Source organism: Grampus griseus (genome assembly GCF_964374135.1).
Source record: "Grampus griseus genome assembly, chromosome: 8".
Taxonomy (NCBI): Eukaryota; Metazoa; Chordata; class Mammalia; order Artiodactyla; family Delphinidae; genus Grampus; species Grampus griseus.
This window is the reverse complement of record NC_139002.1, coordinates 110,251,979-110,278,291: the sequence shown is the minus strand read 5'-3', so window position 1 is coordinate 110,278,291 and position 26,313 is coordinate 110,251,979. Positions and strand designations below refer to the sequence as shown.

The window sequence follows — 26,313 nt, the reverse complement described above, 5'->3', positions numbered from 1 at the left end:
CCCTCCAACAGTGCCCAGGCTTCCAATTTCTCCATATTCTCACCAACACTTGTTATTTTCCTTTTGGGGGGGCGGGGTGGTGAAGTGGTAAAATATCTCGTGGTTTTCCTTCTTTTTTTTAAAAAATAAATTTATTTATTTATTTCTGGCTGCGTTGGGTCTTTGTTGCTGCGCACAGGCTTTCTCTGGTTGTGGCGAGCAGGGGCTACTCTTCATTGCGGTGCGCGGGCTTCTCATTGCCGTGGCTTCTCTTGCTGCGGAGCACGGGCTGTAGGTGCACAGGCTCAGTATCTGTGGCACGTGGGCTCAGTAGTTGTGGCTCGCGGGCTCTAGAGCGCAGGCTCAGTAGTTGTGGCGCACAGGCTTAGTTGCTCCGCAGCATGTGGGATCCTCCCGGACCAGGGCTCAAACCTGTGTCCCCCGCGTTGGCAGGCGGATTCCTAACCGCTGCACCACCAGGGGAGCCCCTGATGTGGTTTTGATTTGCATTTTCCTATCTTCTCATGTGCTTGTTGGATGTTTGTATGTCTTTTTGGGAGATCAGCTTTTGTTCTGGTTGATTTTTTTAAATGGTTCATGTTTTGTTTTATTTATTTAAAATAAACTTCTTATTTTAAGACACATTTACAGGATTGTGAAGTTAGTGCAGAGTTTCTTCACCCAGGGTCTCCTGTTATGAACATCTTACACTAATATGACGCATTTGTTACAGTTAATCATTATTAACTAAAACCCACACTTCCTCTCAGGTTTTCCCCTCCTCTGCAGCACAGGACCCTCCCCTCACGTGGGTCTTTCATTTCTCTCAGCAACATTGTGTGGTTTTCGGAGTGTATGTTTGCACTTCCTTTGTTAAGTGTATTCCTGAGTATCTCACTCTTTCTGATGCTGTCCTGAGTGGGACCGTCTTGATTTCGTGTTGGTCTGCTGGTCACTGGCATCTGGACACGCAGCCTGCTTGCTCTGTCGGTCTGGGTCCTCTGTGCCTACTCACTCGTTCCCACAGCTCTGCTGCTGTTCGGGGGGTTCCTGAGGGGGTCTCTGTGCAGGAATAGGGGGAGTTCACTTCTTCCTTTCCAACCTGAGTGTCTGTCTGTCCGTCCCTGGCCTCACACTGTCCCCCACTTCTTAGCGGGGAGCCCTCAGCCCTCACCAGATGCCCCTTGTCAATGGAGGAAGTTCCACTCTTCCTAATTTGTTGAGTGTTTTTTTCATGAGAGGGTATTAGATTTTGTTGGTTGGATGCTTTTCTGCATGAAATGAGATGATCACGTGGTTTTTTCCCTTTATTAACGTGACGTTTTGTGTTGATTCATTTTCTCATTTTGAACCAGCTTAGCATTCCTGGGATGAAGCCCGCTTGGCCGTGGTGTGTGGCCTTCTGTATACGCTGCTGGATTCACTTTGCTGGTGTTCTGTTGAGGATTGTTGCATCCATGTTCATAAGAGACACTGCCTGTAGTTTGCCTGGAATGTCTTTTTCTGATTTTGGTATCGGGGTTGCTGGGGGTTTGTCTGGTGTTTCTGTCGTGATTTGACACATGATTCTGACCGTCGGTGCTGACCCCGACCCCCTGGCAGAGGTGTGTCTGTCGGGTCCCCTCCACGCCTCGCCCTCGGGAGGGAGGCCCCCTGCGGAGTGCGCGGAGCTGCCGGCAGCTCCGTGATCCGATGGGAAACCTTCTGTGTGGGAGGTTTGTCTCTTCTCTCTGACTCACTGACGTGTTCGGTCATTTCTTACATCAGCGCAGACTCGTGGGTAGGTATCTACGTTATCCTTTGGGTTACAATTCAGTACTTGATTTGTTGCTCCCACTGTTCCAGCCTTGGCTGCTGGGAGCTTTCCCATACCCCGCCTACGTGGGTTCTTGGTGTTTTGTTTTGGGTTTCTGAGCACCTCCCTCCTTTCTGGTGCTAGAAGACATTCCAAGCCCATCTTGGAATCTGCCATTCCTCCAGGGAGCCTGGTTCCTTTATTGGAGAATGAATGCTCTTAGGAACCAAGATGTGGGCTCTCTCGGCCAGCAGCGCGGAGCCCTGTGGGTCCTGACCAGTGAGTCTGCAGACTTATAAATGGCCGGTCCTGGGAGGCCCCCTGCCCAGGCTGCTGTCCTCTCCCAGAGCCATGTCACGAGGGGTCAGTCGGCCTCCCTGGCCTTTGCTGGAGTGGAGGTTCATGGTCTGGCCCTCTGGGCTTGGGTGACAAGCTCTCAGCTGGGACCGGAGCTGACTTCCTTGGGTCACGTCAGCCCTCAGATGCCCTGAGACAGAGACTCGTTACAGTGCTGTTTTTCGCTTCTCTGAGGGTTGAGTGTCCAGGGATCTGAGCCCCTACTGACCTGGCTCCGGAGCAGAGCCCGTGGGGCCATCCTGACTCGGGAACACAGCGGTGTCGCCCTCAGATCCCGTGTGACCAGGGCACACGTGGCGGGGAGGGTTCAGTTGTTCGTGGTGTCACCTCAGTCATGTGACAAGATGCAGGTCTGAGTGTCATCTGTCCACACACCCCACGGACCGCGTCTCGTCACCCCAGCCTAGAGCCTCTTCCCCGCTGTGCCCTTTCGCTGGTACTCGGGGCAGGAGCGAGGGGATAGGGTCCTGATGACGGGTGTCCCAGGGTGCCTCCTGTGGACCAAAGGCCCCAGCTGGCAGCCAGCGGGGGCCTGAAGGGAGGAATGGGGGGGTCCTCTTCTGCCAGGGTGCGCCCCCAAAAGCCCACTTTGTGCCGAGGCTGGAGGGCTGTTTGGCTAACGCTGGCGTCTGGGAGAGGCTGTCCGGGCGCCGCCTGGAGAAGTGTGTCCCACTGTGCTGTTCCTCGGTGTGGGGTCTGGACCCCGAACCGGACGTAGGGAGGAGAGGTGGGGAGACTGGTGATCTGAGCACCTTCCCACGGGAGGTGCCCCTGCGACGCCACGTGGTGTTGTCCTGGGGTCCCATGGGGGCGTGAGGACATCCTCGGACTTGGCACATCCCCGCTCTGCCCGGCTGAAGTGGGGGCGATGCCGAGACAGTCCTTCCCCTCGCGGTTGGTGGGTGCTGTCTGCGCACCCCAAACCCTGCCCCACTGACATGCCGCCGCCCTTGCAGACCGTCCAGGACGGCCGCCAGTTTCTGAAGTACGTAGACCCCAGGTTGGGGGTCCCGCTGCCGGAGAGGGACTACGGGGGAAACTGCCTCATCTATGATGCCGACAACAAGACCGACCCCTTCCACAATGTCTGGGTAGGTGCCCGGAGGGGGACGGCCGGCCTCATGACACGGGGGCCCCACCACCTCCCACGCGGGAAGCTCGGCACTGCCCCAGGCATGGATGCTTCTGGGACCCGAGTCACTCTGGACTGGATGGGATGAGGGTACCAGGGGCCATGCCGCCCGCACGCGGGGATGCCTCTGGCTGCGGCGGGGCCCCTTCCCAGCTCATGATGGTGGACCGAGCGTGAGGCCTGCCTCTGTGCCCCACAGGACAAGCTGGACGGCTTTGTGCCCGCACACTTCATCGGCTGGTACCTGAAGGTAGGCACCTCCTCGTTGGGCGGGGTACCTGGTTTCGGAGCCGCCCTGAACTCTGGGCCATTTTCCAGCCGTGCGGTGGGTTGCGGCCGCGGTGCAGGACAGGCGGGCTGCCGAGCTGGGGGGGTGCCTGACCCAACCTTGCGTGTCCTGGGCGTTGCGGTGGCCGCTGGAGAGCAAAGGGGAGAGACCCACGGGGGGCCCCCGGCCCCCATCCCACCCAGCCCTGGGCATCCTCAGGCCTGGACACACGAGTCGTCGACATACCTGCAAGTTGCCTCAAAGTCTTTTTTTTTTTTAAATAAATTTATTTATTTAATTTATTTATTTTTGGCTGCGTTGGGTCTTCGTTGCTGCACGCGGGCTTCCTCTAGTTGTGGCGAGCGGGGGCTGCTCTTCGTTGCGGTGCGCGGGCTTCTTGTTGCGGTGGCTTCTCTTGTTGCGGAGCACGGGCTCTAGGCACGCGGGCTTCAGTGGTTGTGGCTCGCGGGCTCTAGAGCACAGGCTCAGTAGCTGTGGCGCACGGGCTTAGTTGCTCCGCAGCATGTGGGATCTTCCCGGACCAGGGCTCGAACCCGTGTCCCCTGCATTGGCAGGCGGATTCTTAACCACTGCACCACCAGGGGAGCCCTCAAAGTCTTAACTTGGGGCGGCTGGAGCCACAGCTGCCCTGCCGCCGTGCCCCGCCTGAGGGCAGTGGGGCGGGGGTAGGGGCGGGCTGTCCTTGGGGGATCCCGCCCTGGGGGCTGACGTCCTGGCGGCCCGCAGACCCTGATGATCCGTGACTGGTGGATGTGCACGATCGTGAGCGTGATGTTTGAGTTCCTGGAGTACAGCCTGGAGCATCAGCTGCCCAACTTCAGCGAGTGCTGGTGGGACCACGTAAGTGCCGCCCTCTGCGTCCCGGCCACAGCGGGGGGCGGCGGGCGGCATGGGGTCCCCTCAGCCAGGGCTGTGCGACCTGGGGGCCTGTGGCACCCACCTCCCTCCCACCTGGCTCCCGCCCCCAGTGGATCATGGACGTGCTCGTCTGCAACGGGCTGGGCATCTACTGCGGCATGAAGACTCTCGAGTGGCTGTCCCTAAAGACGTACAAGTGGCAGGGCCTCTGGAACATTCCAACCTACAAGTACGTCTAGAGAGCAGCCCTGCTCCGCACAGGCCTTGACCCCAGTGTGGGGCCTGCAGGCCCCCCCCCCCCCGCGAGGTCCTTTCGTGAGGTGCTACAGGCGAGGATCTTGCCTCTGTAAACTCCACCGAGGATGTGACCCTGGGTGCTGCCCTCGTGGCGGCCGGGACGTCAGCCCGTCCCCATCCAGCCGGCTCCTCTTACTCCCTGCTGGCCCTTCTCGGGATCGTCCCTTCCCAGCCGCCTCCCTCTGTGAAGAAGTAGAGAGACAGTCCAGGAAAAGACCTGGGGGGCCGTGGGGTGGGTGGCGCGGGCCGGGGTCGAGTGTGCCCGGTGGGCGTTGCCCTGGGCTGACGGGCCGCGGTTCCAGGGGCAAAATGAAGAGGATCGTCTTCCAGTTCACGCCCTACAGCTGGGTCCGCTTCGAGTGGAAGCCAGCCTCCAGCCTGCGCCGCTGGCTGGCCGTGTGCGGCATCATCCTGGTGGTAAGGCCTGTGGCCTCCTGCATGCCCCTGCCCTCCCCGCCCCGGGCGCCCTCCACCCTCCTCTGCCCCCAGTTTCTCTTGGCAGAGCTGAACACCTTCTACCTGAAGTTTGTGCTGTGGATGCCCCCCGAGCACTACCTGGTCCTCCTGCGGCTAGTCTTCTTTGTCAACGTGGGCGGCGTGGCCATGCGGGAGATCTACGACTTCATGGACGACCCGTGAGGGCCAGGGTGGGGCCTGGGCCGTGGAGGGGGGGGCGCGGGGGCGGGGCGCTCTCGAGCCTCACCCCTGCACCCGCCTCCCTCTGCAGGAAGCTCCACAAGAAGCTGGGCCAGCAGGCCTGGCTGGTGGCGGCCATCACCGTCACGGAGCTGCTCATCGTGGTGAAGTACGACCCGCACACGCTCACGCTGTCCCTGCCCTTCTACATCGCCCAGTGCTGGACGCTCGGCTCCGTGCTCGCCCTCACCTGGACCGTCTGGCGCTTCTTCCTGCGGTGAGCGCCGTGGCCCCGGTGGTCCTGCCTCCCCACCCCAGGCTCTGAGCTCCCCTGCGGGGCAGTGTCCAGGGACCTCCGTGGGCCAGCCAGTGGTGACGCAGCCCCCGCTGTCCCCAGGGACATCACCCTGAGGTACAAGGAGACACGGCGGCAGAAGCAGCAGGGCAGGGACGACCAGGGCAGGGCGGACGGCAGCGTGGACGGGCGCCCACCAGGGCCCGACGACCCCTCGGGGCCCGAGGAGGCCGAGAGGGAGGGGGTGCCAGCACCGCACTGACGCTGTGGCTGGGCCTGCAGAGCCCAGGCCCGGCGCCCTCCGCCCTCTGCGGTTCCCGCCAGGAGCCCTCCAGCAGGCCTCAGCCCTCAAGGTTCTATCTCCCTTTTCTCCCGCGTGCACGGTGGGGTGGGGCGCGCGCGTGTGTGTGGTGTGTGCACACGTGTGGGTGCGTGTGTGTGTGCACGTGTGCTCCTGAGGCCCTGGGGCTCGCCCTGGGCCGGCTGGTCCCCCTTCTGTGCAGTCAGCCCGCCGCCTTGGCCACCCCGAGCCTTGGTGCCCAGACGGCCCAGCCCAGGCAGCAGCGTCTCGGTGCCCCTCTCCGCTCCCTGGGCCCCGCCGGTCCCCCACGACCTTCTGGCGGCACGTGTGAAGGACAGTCGTCCAGGGACGCCCTGGCGTGGCTGGGAAAGGGCAGATCCGCTTCCTCGGGAGCTTCCATCTGACCCTCCAACCTGGAGGTGCGTGCACAGGGCTGCCCGCACATCGACTCAGAGACTCCAAGGCCTGGTGCCCGCCGTCAGGAGGGTGGGTCGTGAGGGAGGGTCTCTGTGGCCCAGGGTTGAGGTCACCCCCACGAGCAAACAGAACAAATAAAAGCCACGGTGACGGCCTGCAGCTCCGCAGCTCCTCGCTGCCCCTCGCCCCTGCCCCACCCTGTGCCGCCCAGAGGGCAGCTGGGAGCCACTTGGGCTGGACACCTATCCTGGCAGACGACCAGAGGGCACGAGGGTCGCCGGCCCCCCGGCGCCTCCTGCTGCATCCGCCCCTCGGGCCGGTCCCAGGGAGCTAGTTCTGGGCGGGGTGTGGGTGACGGCACACTGTCTTCAGGCTTCACACGCACCGGCGAAGGGAAGCGCCCTGATTTCCGAGCAAGGGTGACACTCCCGACCTTCCCAAGGGCAGGGCCTCTCAGAGCGCCAGGGCCTTGGTGGTGGACTTGTTTCCTTAGTTTATTTTCCCGCAACTATTTCTAGGGAGAATTTCAAACCTAGGGCGGCGGTTGTGAGGACGGACAGCGGCGTGCCTGTGCCCCCACCCCACCCTCTGCTCTTGCGTTGTGCTGTTGAGCTGAGTTTCTCAGCCTCTGGCTTCCGTGGGCTTCCTCACGTCAGGGGTGTGACCCGGGGCCTCAGTGTGCCCCACCCCACCTGCTGCTGTCCGAGTGTCACCTTTGATCTGGGTCTAGGGCCGACGCCTGTCCCAACACTACGGAGACACCAAGCGTCCTGTCTGCCCACCTCCACCCGGGGTTCTCGGCGTCACAGGGTTCAGTCGCTCTGGTCCCAGATTACCTCATTCCTGTGGCCTGTGCTCTCCCTGCAGGGCTGGAGGCCCGTGTTGCTCACTGGTCCCAGGCGTGGCCCCCAGGAGCGGTTTCTGGCCCACGGTGGGTGCAGGTTCCCCTGGAGCGTCTCCCGGGTCCACCCAGTCCTCCACAAATCCTGCTCTCTTCTGGGGGCCCTGGGTACCTTCAGGGCTTCGTCGTGATGGCAGGAAGTTACTGCCCAGGCGCCGACCCTCTGAAAGCTGCCCAGTGTCACACCTTGATCGTGCTGCTCAGGACAGGTCACCCCTACGCTGTCCGCCCACGGCCAGACGAGGCCAGTGAGACGGAGCAGACCCTGCCCTTACGTCCACAGGGCTCCAGCCTCCACCAGGAGAGCATTCGGGAGCCAGCCGTCGGCAGGCTCGGCCAGGCCCTGGGAGCAGCTCCCAGCCGGGCTTTCCGGCCCACACACAGGAGGTCCGAGCACGCTGCCAGCCAATGACCAACGCTGCTGGCCAAGGTGAGCCAGGCCCCGAGGCCAGGGGCCACGTTCTGGTGCCCCTTAGTGCAGGCGGGATGCCGTCCTCACAGACCCGAGGCAGGGAAGGCCTGTAGGACGGGGTGGCCTACGAGGCCGCAAGGAGCAGGACCCCGCCAGCACCTGGGGAGCTCAGACCGGACCCCCACGGAGGACCCCGCTGGGCGCAGCCGCCACCAGGCCCGGACCCCCGACTTGACTTGCCTAAGGCTGCTACGTCTGTGGTGCTCACGAAAACATCACCCCCTTGACACCAGAGCCTCGTGGGGACCACGAGAACAGACAAAGACCCCTCCTGCCAGAAAAGCGTTTTAATAAAGTGCCTAAAATGCTCTCCCAAAAATAAGCTGATTTAAGCTCTTCTCTCGGTTAAAGCCAGGACTCCTCGTGGGAGGAGGGCCGTCTGGGGAGGGGCGTCAGAAGATGATCCGCAGGCCGGGCTTGCTCCCCTCCAGGGCCCGCAGGCGCTCCTCCACCACCTCCGTCCAGTAGATGTCGTACAGGCTGCAGGGAGGGAGGGGGTGAGGTAGCAGCAACACCCCCCACCCCGCCCCGTGTGCCTCGCCTGTCCCCCGCACCCCAGGGCCACTCACACCAGCTGCTCCAGGGCGCAGCCGGGCTGCTCCAGGCTGCCCAGCAGCTGCAGGACGCCGGCGTCACCCAGGCCGTTGTTGCTCAGGTCCAGCTCGCGCAGGCTGCGATTGGTCAGCAGGAGCGAGGCCAGGCCTCCACAGGCGCCGTCTGTCACGTCACAGTCCCCCAGCCTGGGCGGAGGGCAGGGCCGAGGTCAGGTGGAGGGTGCGCCCCCAGGTGGCTGTGCAACCAGGGCCCAGGCCCTGATCATGGAGCGCAAGGGGGCGGGTTTGAGTCTTAGCTGTCCCCACCCTCAGCCCGGGCGGACGGGGCGCCCCCCCGAGCAGGCTCACCAGAGCACCCTCAGTGTGGCGCCGGGCTGGCACAGGGCCTGGCACAGGGCTTGGACGCCCGAGTCGCCCAGCTGGTTGTTGCTCAGCTGCAGCTCCAGGAGACGCTTGTTCTGGGTCAGCATCGAGCCGAAGTGGTGGCAGCAGGCGGCCGTGAGGCTGCAGGACTTCACCCTGCGGGCGGCAGACGGGGACTGGGGCCACCGTGGCCCACGCCACTGGGGTGCCCCGGGAGGGCCCTGGGGATCTGAGCGCCAGCGCCCCGCCCCCGCCACCGAGTCTCTGCCTGTCTTCAGTGGCTCCACCTCGGCGCACACCCCCCCCCCGCCCCCCGAGGGCACCTGCACCTCGCCAGCCCCCGGCGCTGGCCCCCCCGGGCCACCCAGGATCCTCTGCATGGGCCCTCCCATCCCCTGGTGCCACGCGGCCCCCTCACCACAGGGTCTCCAGCTGGCAGCCCGGCTGCAGCAGGCTGTCGCACAGCAGCCGGGCGCTCTCGTCACCCAGACTGTTGCCCGCCAGACTCAGCTCCTTCAGGGTCTCCTTGGCCTGGAGGATGCGGCAGAGGTCTCTGCAGCCACTGGCGGTGATGTCACACTCCCAGAGCCTACAGAGGTGAGTCCCCCGTCAGCACAGAGAGGCTCCCAATGCGTCCTGCCACCCCCAAGTTTTTGTCTGCCCAGCCGGAGGCCAGCTCACCAGAGGGTCTTGAGCTGGGAGCCGGGGCTCAGCAGCCCAGGGCACAGCTCCGCGATGCCTGCATCGCCCAGCGGGTTGCTGCCCAGGTCCAGCTCGTTCAGCGAGGCCTGGGAGGCCACGATCCCACACAGGTCCTTACAGTTGGCCGGCGTGAGGCCGCAGTTCTCCAGCCTGGGGGCACGAGAGGCGCTAGGAGCTGGGGCGCCCCCCCCCCAGCCCCCGCCCTGCCCCCCAGCCCCAGCCCGGAGCTTACTTGAGTGCCTCCAACTGGCAGGCGGAGTCCGCCAGGCCCCGGCACAGCTCCCGGATGCCAGCCTCGCCCAGGTCATTATTGCTCACCTTGAGCTCCTTCAGGTCCCGTGTGGCCCTGAGCACCGCGGCCAGGGGCTCACAGGCCGCGGCCGTCAGGTTGCAGTACTCCAGCCTGGGGGCGGGCGGGCAGTCAGCCCCTCGGCCGCAGGAATGCGGCTTGGCCCAGGGGGCACCGGTCTGGGTCTCCTTTCCCACCCCAGCCGTGAGGCCTGCGGAGACCGGACGGCTGCCTGGCGGTGACAGCACGGCAGTGGCCGAGGGGCCATCTCCCTGGGTGGCGGGTGCCCAGAGACCCAGGAGAAAGACACCCAGCCCGAGCTGGGGCTTTCCGGCTTGGCTTCCTCCCTCTGTGGCTGACCCCGTCTGTGTGCTCACTCGGGGTCACAGGCCAGCTGCCAGCTGCTTTCAGAGGCCACAACCCCAGCCTCAGGGAAGAGCCCCTCCTCGAAGCTCCCTGCAGCCGATGAGCTGGGGAGGGGGCTTGCCCAGGGCAGACAGCCGAAACCCAGGGGACGGGTGGGTGCGGGCACCTCAGGGCCCCGGGTGGGGTGCACACTCACTGCAGCTTCTCCAGGTGGCACTGCGGGTCCAGGAGCCCCTCGCAGAGCAGCTGCAGGCCGGCGTCACCCAGCGGGTTGTCGCTGAGGTTCAGCTCCCGCAGGGTGGACAGGGAGCGCAGCACGCCGGGCAGGACCCCGCAGCCGGCCTCCGTCAGGCAGCAGTTCTGGAGGCTGGACACACGTGGCCGTCAGCGGGCCCCACGAGCCGGCTGCGGCTCCCACGCAAGACGAGCCACCCTCCATCTGCTGGAGCCCAAGCAAGGCGGACACAGAACTGCCGCCACCACACACATCCCCACGGGGGAGGCCAGGCAGCCGGCCTTGCAGGAGGAGATGCGGGGTGGGGGCCGCGAGAGGGCTCAGGTGTGCCTCAGGGCCCAGAGCCCAGGAGTGACCGGCATGGCTCACTTGAGCTTCTGGATCTTGCAGGTGGGGCTCTGCAGGCCCTGGAGCACCAGGTGCACGCCGCCGTCGCCCAGCTCATTGGTGCGGAGGCTGAGCTCCGTCAGGGAGGGGTTGGCCCGGAGCGCGGAACCGATGTCCTTGCACCGCACCTCCGTGAGGCCACAGTCGTCCAGCCTGCAGACAGACACTCAGTCACTTCACACAGCAGGTTGTGACCCATTCTTGGGCCAAGAACTCGACGAGGTGGGTCACAACCAACACATCTTATAATGAAAGAGAAAAAGCGCGTGGATCGTCTCGTAAAAACTGTTAAGATACTGGCACCTATATGGACGCGTATCTCCGCATCTTCCCCGGGACACGGTCAGGGGGCACAAGTGCCCCTCCACCCCCAGGAGAGAAACCAAACCTGGAGGCGGCAGCTCGAGGGCAGAGCCCGGCTGAAGAGGCTCGGAGAGGCCAGCGTGGAACGTGCCAAACCCTGACCCAGGATCACGTCCACCGATTAAGTGAACCACTGAGTCAATACAGGTGGAAGGAAAGCCAGCTCTTCCTCAGAGAATGACAAGTGATAAATGTGGAAGGAATGAAAACATTAAAAACCCCAGTGAGGCAGAGTCCCAGGAACACTTCAGGCCAAAAACCCACCAACAGCTGCGACGATCAACAGGCAAAAAGTCCGAGCAGAAACAGGACGTGAGCAGAGTCTGAAGGGGTGTCACGCCGAGAAGTGGCAGGCACCCGCATCAGGTGGTCACGGCGACCATTAGGGGCGACCACATGGCACCGCTGTGACAACACCTCCCACGATACGATACGCCAGGCAGGACACAACGTCATTTCTGTGTTGTCTGTGGCCGAAACGTGTGACTCGACCCTGAGAAGACGCCGGAGGCCCTTTCACCTGAGCCCGAGTGAGCGGACCCCAGAGGCAGGTGGCCAAGGACAAGGCGGGACGGAGGGACCATCACAGACAGGAGGGGCCGTGGAGACGTGGCGATGATGCCGTGGCGGGTCCCGCACGAGCCGGGAACAGGAGAGGACACGCACGGAAAAGCCGGTGACGTGAGTCAAGGCGGCCGTGTCGGGCTCTTAGCTTTGACCAGCGCCCCAGGCGACGGGGCACGGGGGACCCTGCACTGTCTTTGTGACTCTTCCATAAACCTTCCATAAAACTATTCCATAAAACTATTTCAAGTAAGTTCAAAAGAAGAAAGATAAGCAGGGACTTGAGGACACAGGGAGGGGAAGGGTAAGCTGTGACAAAGTGAGAGAGTGGCATGGACATATATACACTACCAAACGTAAAACCGATAGCTAGTGGGAAGCAGCCGCATAGCACAGGGAGATCAGCTCGGTGCTTTGTGGCCACCCAGAGGGGTGGGATAGGGAGGGTGGGAGGGAGGGAGACGCAAGAGGGAAGAGATATGGGAACATATGTATATGTACAACTGATTCACTTTGTTATAAAGCAGAAACTGTAAAGCAATTATACTCCAATGAAGGTGTTAAAAAAAAAAAGTAAAATGACACATGTAAGAAGCTATTTATCATAGCATTGTTTATAATAACAAAAGGTTAGAAGCAATTAATTGCTTTGGAGCCCTAATAAGAAAAAAAAGTGGCTCTAAATGCCTGGGTAAGATTTCCAAAATAGATTAAGGGAAAAAGGAAGGTTATACAACAAAGTGAAGCCTACGCTGCTATTGCTGTTTGTCTAAAACCGAGGGGAAAAGAATTGGAAATCTGCTAGCCTCGCCCTTGCCGCTCCGCCGCACACGCCGTACTTCGGAGAGCTCACCATTCCTCAGTGTACCCTTCGGGCACTGCACCTTCTTAAACGCTGTTCCCACTGCTCTTCCTCCCAGCCCTCGCCTTCCTGCTGGCCCTTCCCAAGATACTCACGCGTATACACATGCTTCCTTGTATTAGAAACACAAATGGCATACTGTGCATGCTGTTCTGCACTTTTTTTACTTAATACACACTTGCACATCAAGGGCTGTCTCATGCTATTTTATAACCGTATACTTCTCCACTGAACAGATATATCATAACTGATTTAATCAGTCCCCTATTAATGGATATTTCCATTGTTTCCTATCTTTTGCTATTAAAAATAATGCTGTAATGAACATTCTTGTGCATATGTTATTTCACATTATATCTACGGAATTATACCTGGGGGCTAAATTCTTAGAAACAAGGGTAGTTGATGCAGAGGGCAACAGAGTGGACTGGGCACAGGAGTAAGACTTTTCACTGTATTCCCTTTTGTGTCTTTTTGATTTTGTACCATATGTCTTACCTATTCAAAAATAAAATATTTTTAAATCCAAAAAAAAAAAGAGATAAGCAGGCAGGCACTCATCTCTTGCTCGTGAGCCCTGAGGAACCTGCGGGTTTGAGGGCCTCAACAGCAGAAGTCAGCCTGGACTTGGATTCCCAGCCCGCAGCCCGGCAGGGGCAGAGGACAGGCAGTGCCCACAAGAGCCGGCTGTGGCGACTGCATTTCCAGGGGAAGGGGACGAGCGGAGGAGACCCTGGGCCAGGTTGCTCTGCCCACCAGGCCTGGGCCAGAATGGGTTTACATTCAAACGGTTGGAACAAAATACAAAAGGAGTCACATGTTATGCCACGTGAAAATCATACAAAATTTACATCACGCTTCTGTAAATGAAGTGACCTGGGAGCACCCCTCACCCCCTGCGGGTGATGACCCCGGGGACGCAGGCACGGCTGGTCCTACCTGACCACCTCGTACTGCTGGATCAGAGGCAGGAGCTCTGTCCACCGGGCGTCACTCAGCTGCTCACACTGGATGTCGAGCTTCATGGTGGGAGGCGAGGTGTTGCCTAGACACAGGCAGGGGAGAAGGAGAGGATTTCAGCCAAACTCTCAAGGTCTGACAGGCCAGAGATCCAGTGGACGGAAGACGTCCAAACAGGACCCCAGGGGACATTCCAGGAGAAGCCACAGCCTCACCGCCTGCTTTGTTTCCCTTCCTCAGCACCTTTATCCACGTCAGCCTCCAGAAGCAGAAATGGGAGAGGGCTCCCGGGCAAAGACTGCCACGGACCGCAGAGCTGGGGGACGTGGCTGCGGGGACAGAGGCCGCTCTCACCCCCCAGCCTCCTGGGCACCTCCCACCCGAGGAAGGGGAGACCGACGCTCACCGCCCGAAGCCCTGCCTCTGCCTTGCCAGCAAGGACAGGTGGCGGGGGGCAGGGAGAGGTGGCGCCTGTGGGCCCGGACAGTGTGCAGACCCCAGCCAGGAGGGCGCAGGGGCCCCAATCTGTGACTTCTCCCCTCCGAGAACAGGAAGGCAGCGCACAGCCCCACCTGGCCGGCATCCACAAAGCCAGACGCACCCAGGATGCCAGCACCTGAGGCCTCACTGCCCTGAAGCAGCCCTGTCAGGTGGTCAGCCGGCAGTTCCTGAGGGGTACCAGCCACAAGCGCCCTGGCCAGGACAGAGAAGGCGGGGCGGGGACCCCAGGTCCAGCGACCTGCGCGCCGGATGGTGCCTTCATGGGTGGCCGCCCGGGGCGCCTGTTTCCATGAGCCCCTTCTGGGCCTGGGACTCTGGACAGGGCACGTCCTCTGCCCAACCCCGGCTCAGCCCAGGGACCAGCCCACAAAGAAGCCAGTCCACCAAGCAGGCTGAGAAAAGAGGGAGGCCTCTGGCCAGCAGGTCTGGGATGGGAGGTCACAGGCCCTGAAGCCTCACCAGGGCCACACACAGCGCCTGAACAAATGAGTAACCAGAGCCCCGGGCGGGTGCCGACTGTGGCCCTGAAGGGGGGGCCAGCAGGAGAGGAACCCAGCGGCAGCCGTGAGCTGGGGGGTGCCCGGGAGTGGGGCAGGGAGCGGGCTTTCAGTCAAGAGCAACAGGAAGTTCAGTAAACACCCACGCCTGGAAGCCATGCCTTTCCAGGTCTCTGGAGACAGGATGACTCAGACCCATGTGAGGTTCCCGGTTCCCCGAAACCCCCAGATTCCTGAGAACAATGCTTCACTCATGTTTGTGTACGTGCCTGGCACAGCCCCGGCCTTGCTGAAGAGGGCATGCCCCCTGCCGGGCCCCGGCTGGTTCAAGCCCACAGCGGGGAGGAGGGCCAGCCCAGGCAAAGGCTCTAGGTACATTCCTCCTGGGAGGCCCCTGGTGCCAATGATCAGGTAAGATTCGGATTCGCGTGTTCATGTCCCAGCAGAGAGGCCTACTAAGAAACTGAGGCGAGGGCACGGGTAACTGGCCACTTCCCGTACCATCCCAGGGAAGGGCCATCCCAGGGAGAGACCGCCCAGCCCACTGGCCAGAGCACGTGAGCAAAACCAGGCCTGCCACCCACCCCCAGCCCAGGGTGTGGCCACCCAAACCCTGACTCAGAACCCTCAGTCATCGCGAGAGAGGGATCAGGGGGAGGGGCCCCTGAGGATCTCCAGCCCCGACACCGCTCCCCCCGGCTGCTCCCTCCCAGAATCCAGTGTGACATTAGGGGACTCGCCTCTCCAGAGTAGGAAACTGATACCCGGCAGCTGCGCCCCCCAAGCCCCCAGACTTGACTAGACCCAGAGTATCCCTTTGGTTGGCCTGCGGGCGTCTTAGCCTCCAGAGGACACGGATCCCTTTGAGAACCCATGTAAAAGTGTTAACATCCCGCAAAGATGCCGCGTGTACAGCCTTCCTCACAAGCCCCCAGTTACGGTGCCTGATCTGGACAGGAACAAGCACACGTCCGGCCCACGGCCTCCCTGGCAATCAGGACCCCCACCAGCTGGGCTGCTCCCCAGGCCCCAAGTTGCGGATCCAGGATCTCAACAACGGCCCCTAATTAATGCTTCCAAGTGCGGGGACAGGGCGCTGCGCAAGACCGCGCCGGAAGCCAGGAGTTGTGTCTTCTCCGCCTCAGCATCCGGCCCGGGCCTTCCCTGGAGCGGTGCCCGCGGCCCGCCCCCCGCTACCGGCGCAGCTTGGTTACCTCTGCGAGGCGCGGGGGGTGGCGGGAGGCAGGGGCGCGCCGGGGTCCGCGCGGAGCAGCCCGCCGCCGCCGCCGCCCTCCACGCCCGCCCGAGGCTCCGCATGTGTCCGGGGGTCGGAGGTCGGCGCGGGGTCGGGCCGGGGCCTCTCCAGGGAGAGGCGGGCCGCTCAGAAGCGCGGAGAGGGCTCCCCGCGCCCCCGGCCCCGCACTTTCTCGGGTCCGGGGACCGTCCGCCACGCGGTCAGCGGCTGGGGGACCCCCAAAACGCCGCGCCCCCCTCGCCGGCCCGCTCCCGCTCTGTCCCGACCCCGGACCTCACCTCTTGGGCCTCCACCGCAGACCAGAGAGCAGAGCTGCGTCTTCCGCCCGGGCAGGGGGTGGGGTCACGTCCTGGGGCGGGGCCTTGGAGAGTGGGGGCCGGGCGGGCCCAGAGCCCCGCGCCAGGTCGCCCTCGCCCACCGAACCCCGGCTGGAGAACACTAGACCCTGGGAAGGGCCCGCCCGACATCCCTCCATCCCTCCCCGGCTTGGCCCCGGGTCTTTTTCTGAGACGCGCGCCGAGCCAGCGCCCACAGCTAAGCCTTCGCCGCTTTCCGCTGAACTCGGGGGTAAAAGTTGACGTCCCAGTTTGATTTTCCACTTTGTCGCCCAGAACGGGGGCAGGCCACCTTGCGGGGAGGGGGCGTCAGGCGGAGATGCGGGCGCAGGCGCGGGGAGCCCCGACCACCCCCAAGGAGACAGAGGCCGTCGGGGCTTTCTCTGCGCCCTCCCACCAGCAGGCAGGACGTGGGAGTTTCCCAAAGCACAGAAATCGAATATCTGAGACACTTCTTTTTGCTGCCACACAGGAAAAGATGGAAACTATCTGTCTTGCCTGTGATGAAATGCGTCAGTGTGTAAGCAGATACGGTAGGTTTCCTGGGAGAGAGAACCAGGCATGGCTTTCTTAACAGAAGCCATTTTTTGGCCTAAGCCGTTTTGTGATCTAAGCTGGGCCACAATGCTTTGCCCTTGAACAGGTCTCAGTAATTGATGATCTTAAGGGAACAAAAGAACGCAGAAACAAACGACTGTAATCAGACAAGAGAAGTAACAACAGCAAAAATAATGTTCCAGTTGTAAAGACTCCCGGTTCTGTTTCAATGGTGACGATTAGCCTGAAGCCGCAACCACCAGACCTACCGGAATCTAAGGGGTGAAGATGACCTTTTCTGACCCTCCTGACTTCAATCAAATGAACCCAGGACTCTGCGGGGAGACACTGCTTTGGAGAAGATCCCCAGTGTTCCCCTTACTTGCAGCCAGAAATAAACCCTTCCTTTCCGGATCTGTGGCTTGGCTGTGTCTTTTGGCTCAACACTCACCACAAGGCGAAACGTCTTTCGGGTAACAAGCGTGGCATCTGGCTTATGTAAAACACTACACACCCCTGCATTTCTGTGTATCGGTCAAGAGGAATATTCATGCATGAGCTTAGGAGACATGTTCAAAATGTCTTTTTGCAGCATTTTGCAACTGTCCAAACCTGGAAACAATCTAAATGTCTACCAGTAGGAAGATGGTTAAAGGCTTCATAACACACCTGTTTTGCGCCCCTCTTGGCCTAGCCATAACCAGTGTCGTGGCTGGACTTGCCCTTGTGATTGCAAGGCAGCCTTCAACAAAGACCATTAGGAAGCTTTGGGAAATAAAAAAGGTTTATTACTCACATGTGTTGGAATGCACATGGCATACCTGGGGCCACAGAGCGAGGTGAGGAGGGGGCGGGGGGTTGGGGGCAGGCGGCTAGGGTTCTGCTTTAACTGGAGTCAAGGTTGGCGGCCTAGGGTTTCGCAGGCTCACTATTGGTAAACTTAAAACATCAGAGCTGGGGCTTCCCTGGTGGTGCAGTGGTTGGGAGTCCGCCTGCCGATGCAGGGGACACGGGTTCATGCCCCGGTCCGGGAAGATCCCACACACCGCAGAACAGCTAGGCCCGTGAGCCATGGCCGCTGAGCCTGCGCGTCCGGAGCCTGTGCTCCGCAACAGGAGAGGCCACAACAGTGAGAGTCCCGCGTACAGCAAAAAAAAAAAAACAAAAAAAACAAAAAAACATCAGAGCTGGAATTTACAGCAGCAGAAGAGAAAAGCACATGTGGCCCAGATGGTCAGTTATTGAAACCAACCAAGATCTCTAAATTTAACAAAGGAACCTCAGGGAGCTGACCAGTTGCCTGGGGGCTGGTTCGTTGTGGGAATAAAGGAAGGGTTACTCAACTTGGGGAGAATATCCGGCGGGGCCAGTCCTTGCTTGTGTAGTTTGTAAGGGGTCAGGGCCACCAACGTGGGGCCAGGGGTCCTGGAGAGACCAGTGGCTTCGCAGGTTTGGGCCCCCAAGGCACAGACACCCACCCCCGCCCGACACCATGAGCTCCCGCAGAGCAAGTGCAAGTTGACAAGTTGTCGAGTGAAGACAGTGCGCAGCTCTCCCCCACCCTGATGCAGGAGGATGAGCGTGGTGCTGGGTTTCTGGCAGAAACTCCTGCAGGCTGGGGTGGGTGAGGATGCAGCAGGGAGAGGGGAGGGGGCAGAAAGAGGCCTCTGGGTGCACTGGCATGCCAACCAACTTTAACATGATTTTTATCACAGGAGCAGTATGTGCTTTTTGTAGAAAAACCAGAAGAGATAAAAAAAAAAAAAGGCCCAAGAATGCCCATCTTCCAGAGACAAATGATCTGACATCTGTGTATCTGCCCCTGCTCCTCCTGTACACACAATACACAGTTTTAAAAATAAAAATGAAATATAAGCAATAGTAGGCAGAATAATGGCCCCCAAAGATGACCACGTCCTAATCCCCAAACCTGTCAATAGTTACCATAGATGGCAAAGGGGTCTCTGCAGATATGACAAAGTTAAGAATCTTGAGATGGGGGTACTGTCCTTGATTACTTGGATAGGCCCAATGTAATCCTGAGGGTCCTTAAAAGAGAGGCAAAAGGGTCAAAATCAGAGAGGAAGTGACAATGGAAGCAGAGGTTGGAGTGGCTGCGCTTTGAAGATGGAGACAATCAGCCTCTAGAAGCTAGAAAAGGCCAAGAACTAGATTCTCCCCTGGAGCCTCTGGAAGGAACCATTCTGTGGATACGTTGATTTTTAACCCCCTAAAGCCCATTTCTGACTTCTGACCTCCAGAATTGTAAAATATCTAGTCTGTAGCAACTCACTACAGTAGCAGTAAGAAACTAATGCATTAGGGAGCTGCTATATTTCTCATCTAAGAATAGATATGTATACACGAATATACACGTACGTGAATAGATATGTATGGAAGCTAACCTTTAGTGGGCACACTGTGTGTCACCGTTCGAGTGTATTCAATCTAGTCAACCAATCTCCACAAGCTGACATTTAGACTGTCTCAGCCAGACCTTGTGACAACCCGAACTCGCGGCCCTCGAGGTGCTGTCCCACTTATGTCCTCTTTCCCACAGGAGCTGCCCACCCAGCTCCCCCGGGTCACTCGGGTGACCTAACGGGACAGAACTGCAGGGCGGACACATGGCCATCCCAAGGCCCAGCACCCTATGGGCGCCACCCGGTCGAGTGCTCTCTGCCAGGGCTGTCTGTCCTTCCTGGGGATCGGTTCTTTTGGGGAATAAGGTCGGGGGTTACTCAATTTGAGAAGGAAAGTCTGGCTGAGCCAGCCCTTGCTGGTGTAGATTGCTCGGCGCCAAAGAGCGGACCACCAGGACGCAGGCCACGCAGGCGCAGAACCAGCGCCCCGCGCCGGAGGTCCTAGAGTGCCCCGGGAGGACGGCCGGCGGCGGCGCGCACACGCAGAGGCGAACTCGGACGCCCTGACGTCATCGGAGCGCGCCGACGTTCCCTGGGCGGTGCCGCGGCCTCGGCCCGCGCGGACCCGCCTCACTGGACCCGCCCCCGACAGGACCCGCCCCACAGGCCCAAGGAGTAGGGCTGACCCCCCGCCCAGGGGACCCCTCGCCCCACGCTGGCGAGCGCGCGTCTCCCCGGGCTGCGTGGCCTCAGTGGCGCCCGGCGTGCGTCCACGCGCGGCCCGACCAAGACCGGCGCCGGTAAGGACTGACCCCGGACGGGTCGGCCGTCTGTTTGGCCCACCCGATGATGGACCTAGGGAGTGACTGACCTAGACACGACAACGAACTGTCCCTGGCCTGTTGACCGGGAGGGAGACGGCCTACTTCCGACCGGGGGGGCGGTGTCAGGACCAGCGGTGGGGCGGGGCCTCGCTGCGGCGCGGCAGCAGGAGGTGGGCGGGGCCTCTAGGGGCGGGGCCTGTGGGCGGGCGGACAGGGGCGGACCTGCGGACAGGGGCGGGCCTGCGGGTGGGGCGGGGCCTGCGGGTGGGGCGGGGCCTGCGGGTGGGGCGGGGCCAGCGGTGGTCCCCAAGGTGCCCTCACCGCCTCCAGCCCGGCTGAAACTGATGGGCGGACCCGCGCGTGCCGTAGGTGGGCCTCGAAAGTCGGACCCGGTGAGGATGAGGCCTAGCAGGGCCCGGGCCGTGACATTAACGTGGCGTGCAGCGGGTCGGTTCTCTGACTTGGAGCAAAGTCTGAGTGTCGGGATTCTGCGAGCACCGACAACTAGAGCTGGAGAGTCAGACACAGACACAGACAGTTGGTTTCGGAAGAAAGTGGCAACTCTGTTAATTAAGGCAACGTTTGTAATCTATAGGTGATGTTTCATTCATCTAATACTGTCAATGAATGTTAACAATTCGTGCCTCACCTAAATGCATTTCTTCGTAAATATTTAGTAACTCCTGTGTGCCTGGCTGTGTTGTAGCTGCTGAGGATTCAACAGTGAGTAGAGCAGACAGAAATCCCTGATGGAAGGAAACTCGGGAGGGGAAGGACTGCGCCACTAGGGAAGTCCAAGTGTATTTCTTTTAAAGTCCTTGTCTAATAGCTCCATTATCTGCACCAGGCCAGAGAGGGTTACCTGCGGGGACTGGAGCTGGTGAGGGGTGTGGCCAGGTGTCCACAGACTGAATGAAACAAGTGGTGCCCAGCCAAAGGACATAAAATTGAAAGCTGAGTAAAACACCTGAGGAGGGGAAGGAAGGTCTGGAAGTGCCTTTCCCCTCATTTTCTCACCCGTATTTGTCAATTTTGAGACACCCCCCAAAGTTGAGGGTGCAGTTTACCACCATACATGTGCTGGCCACAGTGGGGGGCCCTTTGGGATTCACTGGAAGTTATGTCATTCTTGTTATTTTTGAACTTACCTGATTCACCTGGTTGAGTCCTTTTCTTCCTTCCTTCCTTCCTTCCTTTCTCTCTTTCCTGCATGGCTGCGGGATGTTAGTGCTCCAACCAGGGATCAAACTCGGTCCCTCTTCAATCCTAGCATTTTCAAACTTCTATCTGGGGTCACTTTTTTTTTTTTTTCTCCATGGAGAACACCTTCTAGTATTTCATTTGGTATGGGTTTCCTGGTGAAACCAGGAAACTGGATTCTGCCAGGTTTTGTTTCTCTGAAAATTTTTCTGTGCATTCTTTATTTTTCAGGGACATTTTCACTGGGTATAGATGTATAGGTTGGCATTTATTTCTGTTAGCATTCTGAGGATGTTATTCCATTGTCTTCTGGTTTCCATACTTTCTGTCACTCTTATTGTCACTCCTTTGAAGATGACATGTCTTCCTGGGTACTTTAAAGCTTTCCTCTTTATTCTCAGTCAGCAGGTTTACTATACTGTGCCTGGATGTGTTTTTCCCTGTATTTATCCTTTTTGTTCCTCACTGTGCTTCTAGAATCTGTAGCTTGATATCTTTCATCAGTTTCAGGAAAGTCTCAGCTCTTATTTCTTCAGATATTTTGGATGCCTCACTCTCTGCTCTTCATCTAGAATCAATTAAAAATATGCTTGAGGGCTTCCCTGGTGGCTCAGTGGTTAAGAATCCGCCTGCCAATGCAGGGGACACGGGTTCAAGCCCTGGTCCAGGAAGATCCCACATGCCACAGAGCGACTAAGCCCGTGTGCCACAACTACTGAGCCTGTGAGCCACAACTACTGAGCCCATATGTCACAACTACTGAAGCCCATGCGCCTAGAGCCCATGCTCCACAACAAGAGAAGCCACCACGATGAGAAGCCCACGCACTGCAATGAAGAGTAGCCCTCCGCTCGCCACAACTACAGAAAGCCCGCGCGCAGCAACGAGGACCCAACCCAATTTATTTATTTAAATAAATAAATAATAAATATGCTTGATCTTTCCACTGTACCCACATGTCTCTTATGCTTTTTATTAGATTTTATATCCTTTGACTCTGTTTCGGTCTACATAATTTCTTTTGACCTGCCTTCTGGTTCACCGATTCTCTCTTTATCTTTAGATCTGCTGTCAAAACTATCCATTGAGTCCTTAAATTTAGTTATTCTATTTATTTCTTTTAGAATTTTCATTTGTTTGTTTTTGTTTCCAGGTCTCCCCCTCCCCACATCTGTTAATCTTGCCTTTTGCTCCTTGAGTACATTAAATGTATTTCTTTTTTTTAATAATAAATTTATTTATTTATTTTTGGCTGTGTTGGGTCTTTGTTGCTGTGTGCGGGCTTTTCTCTAGTTGCGGCGAGCGAGGGCTACTCTTCATTGAGGTAGCTTCTCATTGCGGAGCACAGGCTCTGGGCACACAAGCTTCAGTAGTTGTGGCATGCAGCATCAGTAGTTGTGGCTCGCAGGCTCAGTAGCTTTGGTGCATGGGCTTAGTTGCTCCGCGGCATGTGGAATCTTCCCGGACCAGGGCTCGAACCCTTGTCCCCTGCATTGTCAGGAGGATTCTTAACCACTGCACCACGAGGGAAGTCCAAGTGTATTTCTTTTAAAGTCCTTGTCTAATAGCTCCATTATCTGCACCTCTGTTGGGTCTGTTTCTATTGCCTGTTCTTCTTCATCACATCTTATTTCCGGATAATGCCTGGTTACTTTTGATTGAGTGTTGCACATTTTATATTTAAGAAATCATAAAGAACTTGATGATTGGATGACACACTGATGATATTATCTTCTGTTGGAGCAGACTGCCAGGCTAGGAGCACAGGCAATCGTCAGGTCACCTTCATCCTGAGGAGTTGGGATCGCTTGAAGCTGAGCTTTGCTTCTTACAGGGGCGTATCTCTTTCCTGCTCACTCTGGCTCTAGTGTATAGCTCTTCCAGGGTCCAACCCGAACCTGAAGGGTTCACTGGCCACCCTTCTTACCACAGCCCCTGGGCTCTGTAGCAAGTTTTGATCAGCTTTTCAGCCTCACAGCTGCTGTCTCCAAATCAACAGACACTCCTGGTGACTCGTTTCTCAGACTGAGCCCTCTTCTGGGTCTTAGCCCCACAATTCCTCACTGTCTTGGTAGGAGTTCTAAGAGGTGTATGGGTTTTGTCTTGATACTGTTCCCAGCTCTTTACTTCTCAGCAGAGGGTTGACCTGAACCCTCTATTCCACCATCCCAGGAAATGGGGCCACCTCCCTCTTTTCAAGAGTATGAAATGCAACCTGTACTTGGGTTTATACTCCAAGCCCTTGGGAAGCACAGAAATATTCCTGAGAATAGATATGACCACATTATCTTTGCATGTAGGAGTTCCTGATTTAGAGTTAGCAACTCAGCATAGACACCAGGTATGCAGGCTGAGATACCCTGCCCTCTTGGGGAGAAGACTAGAAAAGAGACACAAGGATTTACTGGAGCTGTTAATGACACCAATGTGTGAGAAATATTACATTGACTTACTTTTTTAACTGAAATGAGGTATGCTCTGAGATACCACTTGCCCACTTATTCAGTGGCACAGAGACCACTCTGGGCTCCAGGTGCAGCATGGCCGTGATGAAGGTCAGTTAGGGGGCCACGTGGGGGATCAGGGCAGCCCCCCAAATTGGCATTGGGTGGGAAGGAGGAGGGGAGGGAGGCGGAGCCAGGTGTGGGGTGGCTGGGGCTCCCTGGAAGGGGCGCTGTGGGAGGGGCCGGAGGTGGAGGCGCAGGAAGTGTCCAGAATGACCTCACGTGATGGGGGGGCGGGGCAAGGGAGCCCATCTGGGGGAAGAGGAGGAATTGGCTAAATTGACTGGCCGTCTGAGCACAAGGGAATTAGTGGTGCGGCAGCGTTGGCATAATGGGGGGCAGTGCTCTCTGAGGCTCATGTTCTGCCTTCACACCGGCCAGATCCTGAACTGCGGCTGACATCACAGAATGCCCACTGCACAGAGGCTTACCCAGAGGGGCGTTTAGCATCCTCATCTAGGTCAGAGGTGGACACCATCTATGCTGCCGTAGTAGCTCAGGGCTGGGGCAGCTGTAGGATGGCCATGGAAGCTCCACCACAGGCCCACGGCCCGAGGCAGAAAGGAGGAGTAGCCGAGTGGAGCAAGACTCCCTCTCCTGCATTCCCCCAACACGGACTTCGAGGCGCACACCTGTTCCCCCGGAGCCCCCCCAGCCCCCGCAGTCCCCCCTCCCCTCAGAGCCCCCAGCACCTGGGAGCCCCCTTAGTTCCGGCAAGTTGTGTGGATGGCCTCATGGCCCCTGGAGCAGGGCTTAGGTTCTATCCCGAGAGCAGGAGACCCATCAGGGGTAATTGTGGAGGTGGTCAGGCCAGGGTGTCCAGTGGGAAGAGAAGGGCAGGAGTCACGGTGCTCTGAAGGCATAGTTGACGAGCGTGGTGACGGGCTGGCTGTTGGCATGAGAGGAGGGGTCACTCCGGCGTCAGCCTCAGTAGCTGAGCACACAGTAGGGCAGCTTATGCGGGGGTGGGCTGAGGAAAGACCACCTTGCAGTGGGAGGAGTTATTTCGGTGATGTGGATTTGGGGGTGCCCATGAGACACCCGGGGATTTATTGACAGCTTTGAGATGCCTGAGTGGAGGGAGGCCATGGCAACCTGGTGGGTGTTTAAAGCCGTGGGGAGGAGGCCCAGGGCCGACCCTGGACAGATTCCCACCTTCATGGTCAACCAGGTAAAGGAAAGCTCCTTAGGGGGTCAGGGTCAGCTGCCGAGGGCCGGGGGCTGGGGGAGGTGCCAACTTAGTGCGGAGCCTGGCACCCCTCACTCACCTGAGCCCCTCCAGGCGTCAGGAGGGACCCTAGCAGTGGGTTTCTTCAACATGTGTTGTAAGATTTGTCAGAACAAAGCATTTTAACTCAATCAGCCTCTTCCCACTCCAGTATCTCCCTATTATGCGCCCCCTGTGGCATGGAGCACAGGCAGCTGCGGGCATCACCTGGCATCTGGCTGTGGAAGAGCTGAGTTAGGAATATGCCATCTTAACTGCATTTGGACAGACGTTTTGCAATATTTCAATATCAGTAAAAAATTATATCTTCCTGATTTGCACAAATATGAAGGACATTGACTTTTGCCACCTTAAATTTATTTATTTATTTATTTATGTTTTGGCTGTGCCATGTGGCATGTGGGATATTAGTTCCCCGACCCAGGATCGAACCCGCACCCCCTGCACTGGAAGCACGGAGTCTTAACCACTGGACCAGCCAGGGAAGTCCCCCACCTTAAATTTACTTGTTAAAGAACTGGGGGAAATTTTAAATACTGAAATATGAAACAAAAGTGCTGGAGATGAGCATTGAAATCAACAGAAATTATTCAGACATTGAGGCACGAAATACAACAGAAGAATGTTGAGATCACACCGTTCATTAAGAGGAAGAGACCGTGTCAAGTAGAAGTCACGGACAGGCTCTTGAATTGTCAGGTGATTCAATTAACGGAGACAGGAGAATGAAGAGAAGAGTTGTGGTTTCCTCCCAGATCTGATCACGAGGAGGAGTGAGGCCGTGGCACCACGAGGGCCTTGACGGCCTTGATGGCTCAGAGCGCCTTGTCCACAGATCCTTGAAGATCTTCAAAGACTCGTCACTTCACAGGAAAGTGGGAGCTCCTCGTACATGGAAGAAACTTGACAGAGCACTTCCCAAATTTACAATGATTCAAAAATGCATGGGCATAACCAATAACACGTTATAAATACCAATGATATAAAAAAGTGTTAAATCGTGGTTGAGAGTCCACCTGCCGATGCAGGGGACACGGGTTCGTGCCCCGGTCCGGGAGGATCCCACATGCCACGGAGCGGCGGGGCCCGTGAGCCATGGCCGCTGAGCCTGCGCGTCCGGAGCCTGTGCTCCGCAGCGGGAGAGGCCGCAACAGTGAGAGGCCCGCGTACCGCAAAAAAAAAAAAAAAAAAAAAAAAAGAATTGAAAACATACACGTAGTATGACATAATTGTATTAAGCTAGAAATTGCTAACAGAAAGATACCATGAAATTCTCCAAACACTTAGAAATTAACCTGTTCACTTCTAAATAGTTCATAGGTCAAAGAGGAAGTCTCAGGGGAAATTAGAATGTATTTTGAACTAAATAAAATGTAAAAATTTATGGGCTGCAGATAAGGCAGTGTTTACAGGGAAATTTATAGCACTAAAAGCCTACATAACAAAAGAAGATTGGTCTCAAATGAATTAACTAAGCATCCACCTTAAGAAACTACAATGACGACCAAAAAATAAAAATAAACCCAAAGCAAGCAGAAGGAAAGAAATAATAAAATAAGCATATATATCAACAAAATTGACAATAGCAGAGAAAAATCAGTAAAACCAAAAGCTGGTTCTTTGAAAATACCAAAATATTGATAAATCTCTAACAATACAGACAAGAATAAAAGAAAGGACATATTTTACCAATAT

General features: G+C 58.0%; 2 protein-coding genes across 13 annotated transcripts in view; one reads left to right on the top strand and one right to left on the bottom strand.

The window, feature by feature from the left end:
* Positions 1-7,851, top strand: part of PTDSS2 (phosphatidylserine synthase 2) — a 29,549-nt gene extending 21,698 nt beyond the window's left edge. For 7 of the 10 annotated variants that reach the window (XM_082659799.1, XM_082659795.1, XM_082659801.1 and 4 more), the window contains 8 exons: positions 3,088-3,222; positions 3,463-3,513; positions 4,279-4,392; positions 4,521-4,639; positions 5,010-5,124; positions 5,197-5,342; positions 5,435-5,620; positions 5,741-7,677. In XM_082659799.1, the coding sequence (XP_082515925.1) occupies positions 4,285-4,392; positions 4,521-4,639; positions 5,010-5,124; positions 5,197-5,342; positions 5,435-5,620; positions 5,741-5,900 (834 nt within the window). In that variant the 5' untranslated portion in view covers positions 3,088-3,222; positions 3,463-3,513; positions 4,279-4,284 and the 3' untranslated portion in view covers positions 5,901-7,677. Of the gene's footprint in view, positions 1-3,087; positions 3,223-3,462; positions 3,514-4,278; positions 4,393-4,520; positions 4,640-5,009; positions 5,343-5,434; positions 5,621-5,740 lie in introns of all 10 variants that reach the window. The other 3 variants (XR_014297076.1, XM_082659796.1, XM_082659793.1) reach the window with 3 other exon arrangements.
* Positions 7,852-8,001: 150 nt separating this feature from the next.
* Positions 8,002-19,818, bottom strand: RNH1 (ribonuclease/angiogenin inhibitor 1). Of its 3 annotated transcripts, none has more exons than XM_082659804.1 (10): positions 19,734-19,818; positions 13,354-13,459; positions 10,608-10,778; positions 10,200-10,370; positions 9,581-9,751; positions 9,328-9,498; positions 9,065-9,235; positions 8,632-8,802; positions 8,299-8,469; positions 8,002-8,209 (listed from the first exon to the last, which is right to left on the bottom strand). In XM_082659804.1, exons 2-10 carry the CDS (start codon positions 13,437-13,439, stop codon positions 8,122-8,124), a joined length of 1,371 nt encoding a protein of 456 aa, XP_082515930.1. In that variant the 5' UTR covers positions 13,440-13,459; positions 19,734-19,818; the 3' UTR covers positions 8,002-8,121. The 3 variants fall into 3 exon arrangements, with proteins under 3 accessions (XP_082515930.1, XP_082515929.1, XP_082515928.1); XM_082659803.1 differs by lacking the exon at positions 19,734-19,818 and adding an exon at positions 15,906-15,962; XM_082659802.1 differs by lacking the exon at positions 19,734-19,818 and adding an exon at positions 15,587-15,607.
* Between the last annotated feature and the right edge of the window lie 6,495 nt (positions 19,819-26,313).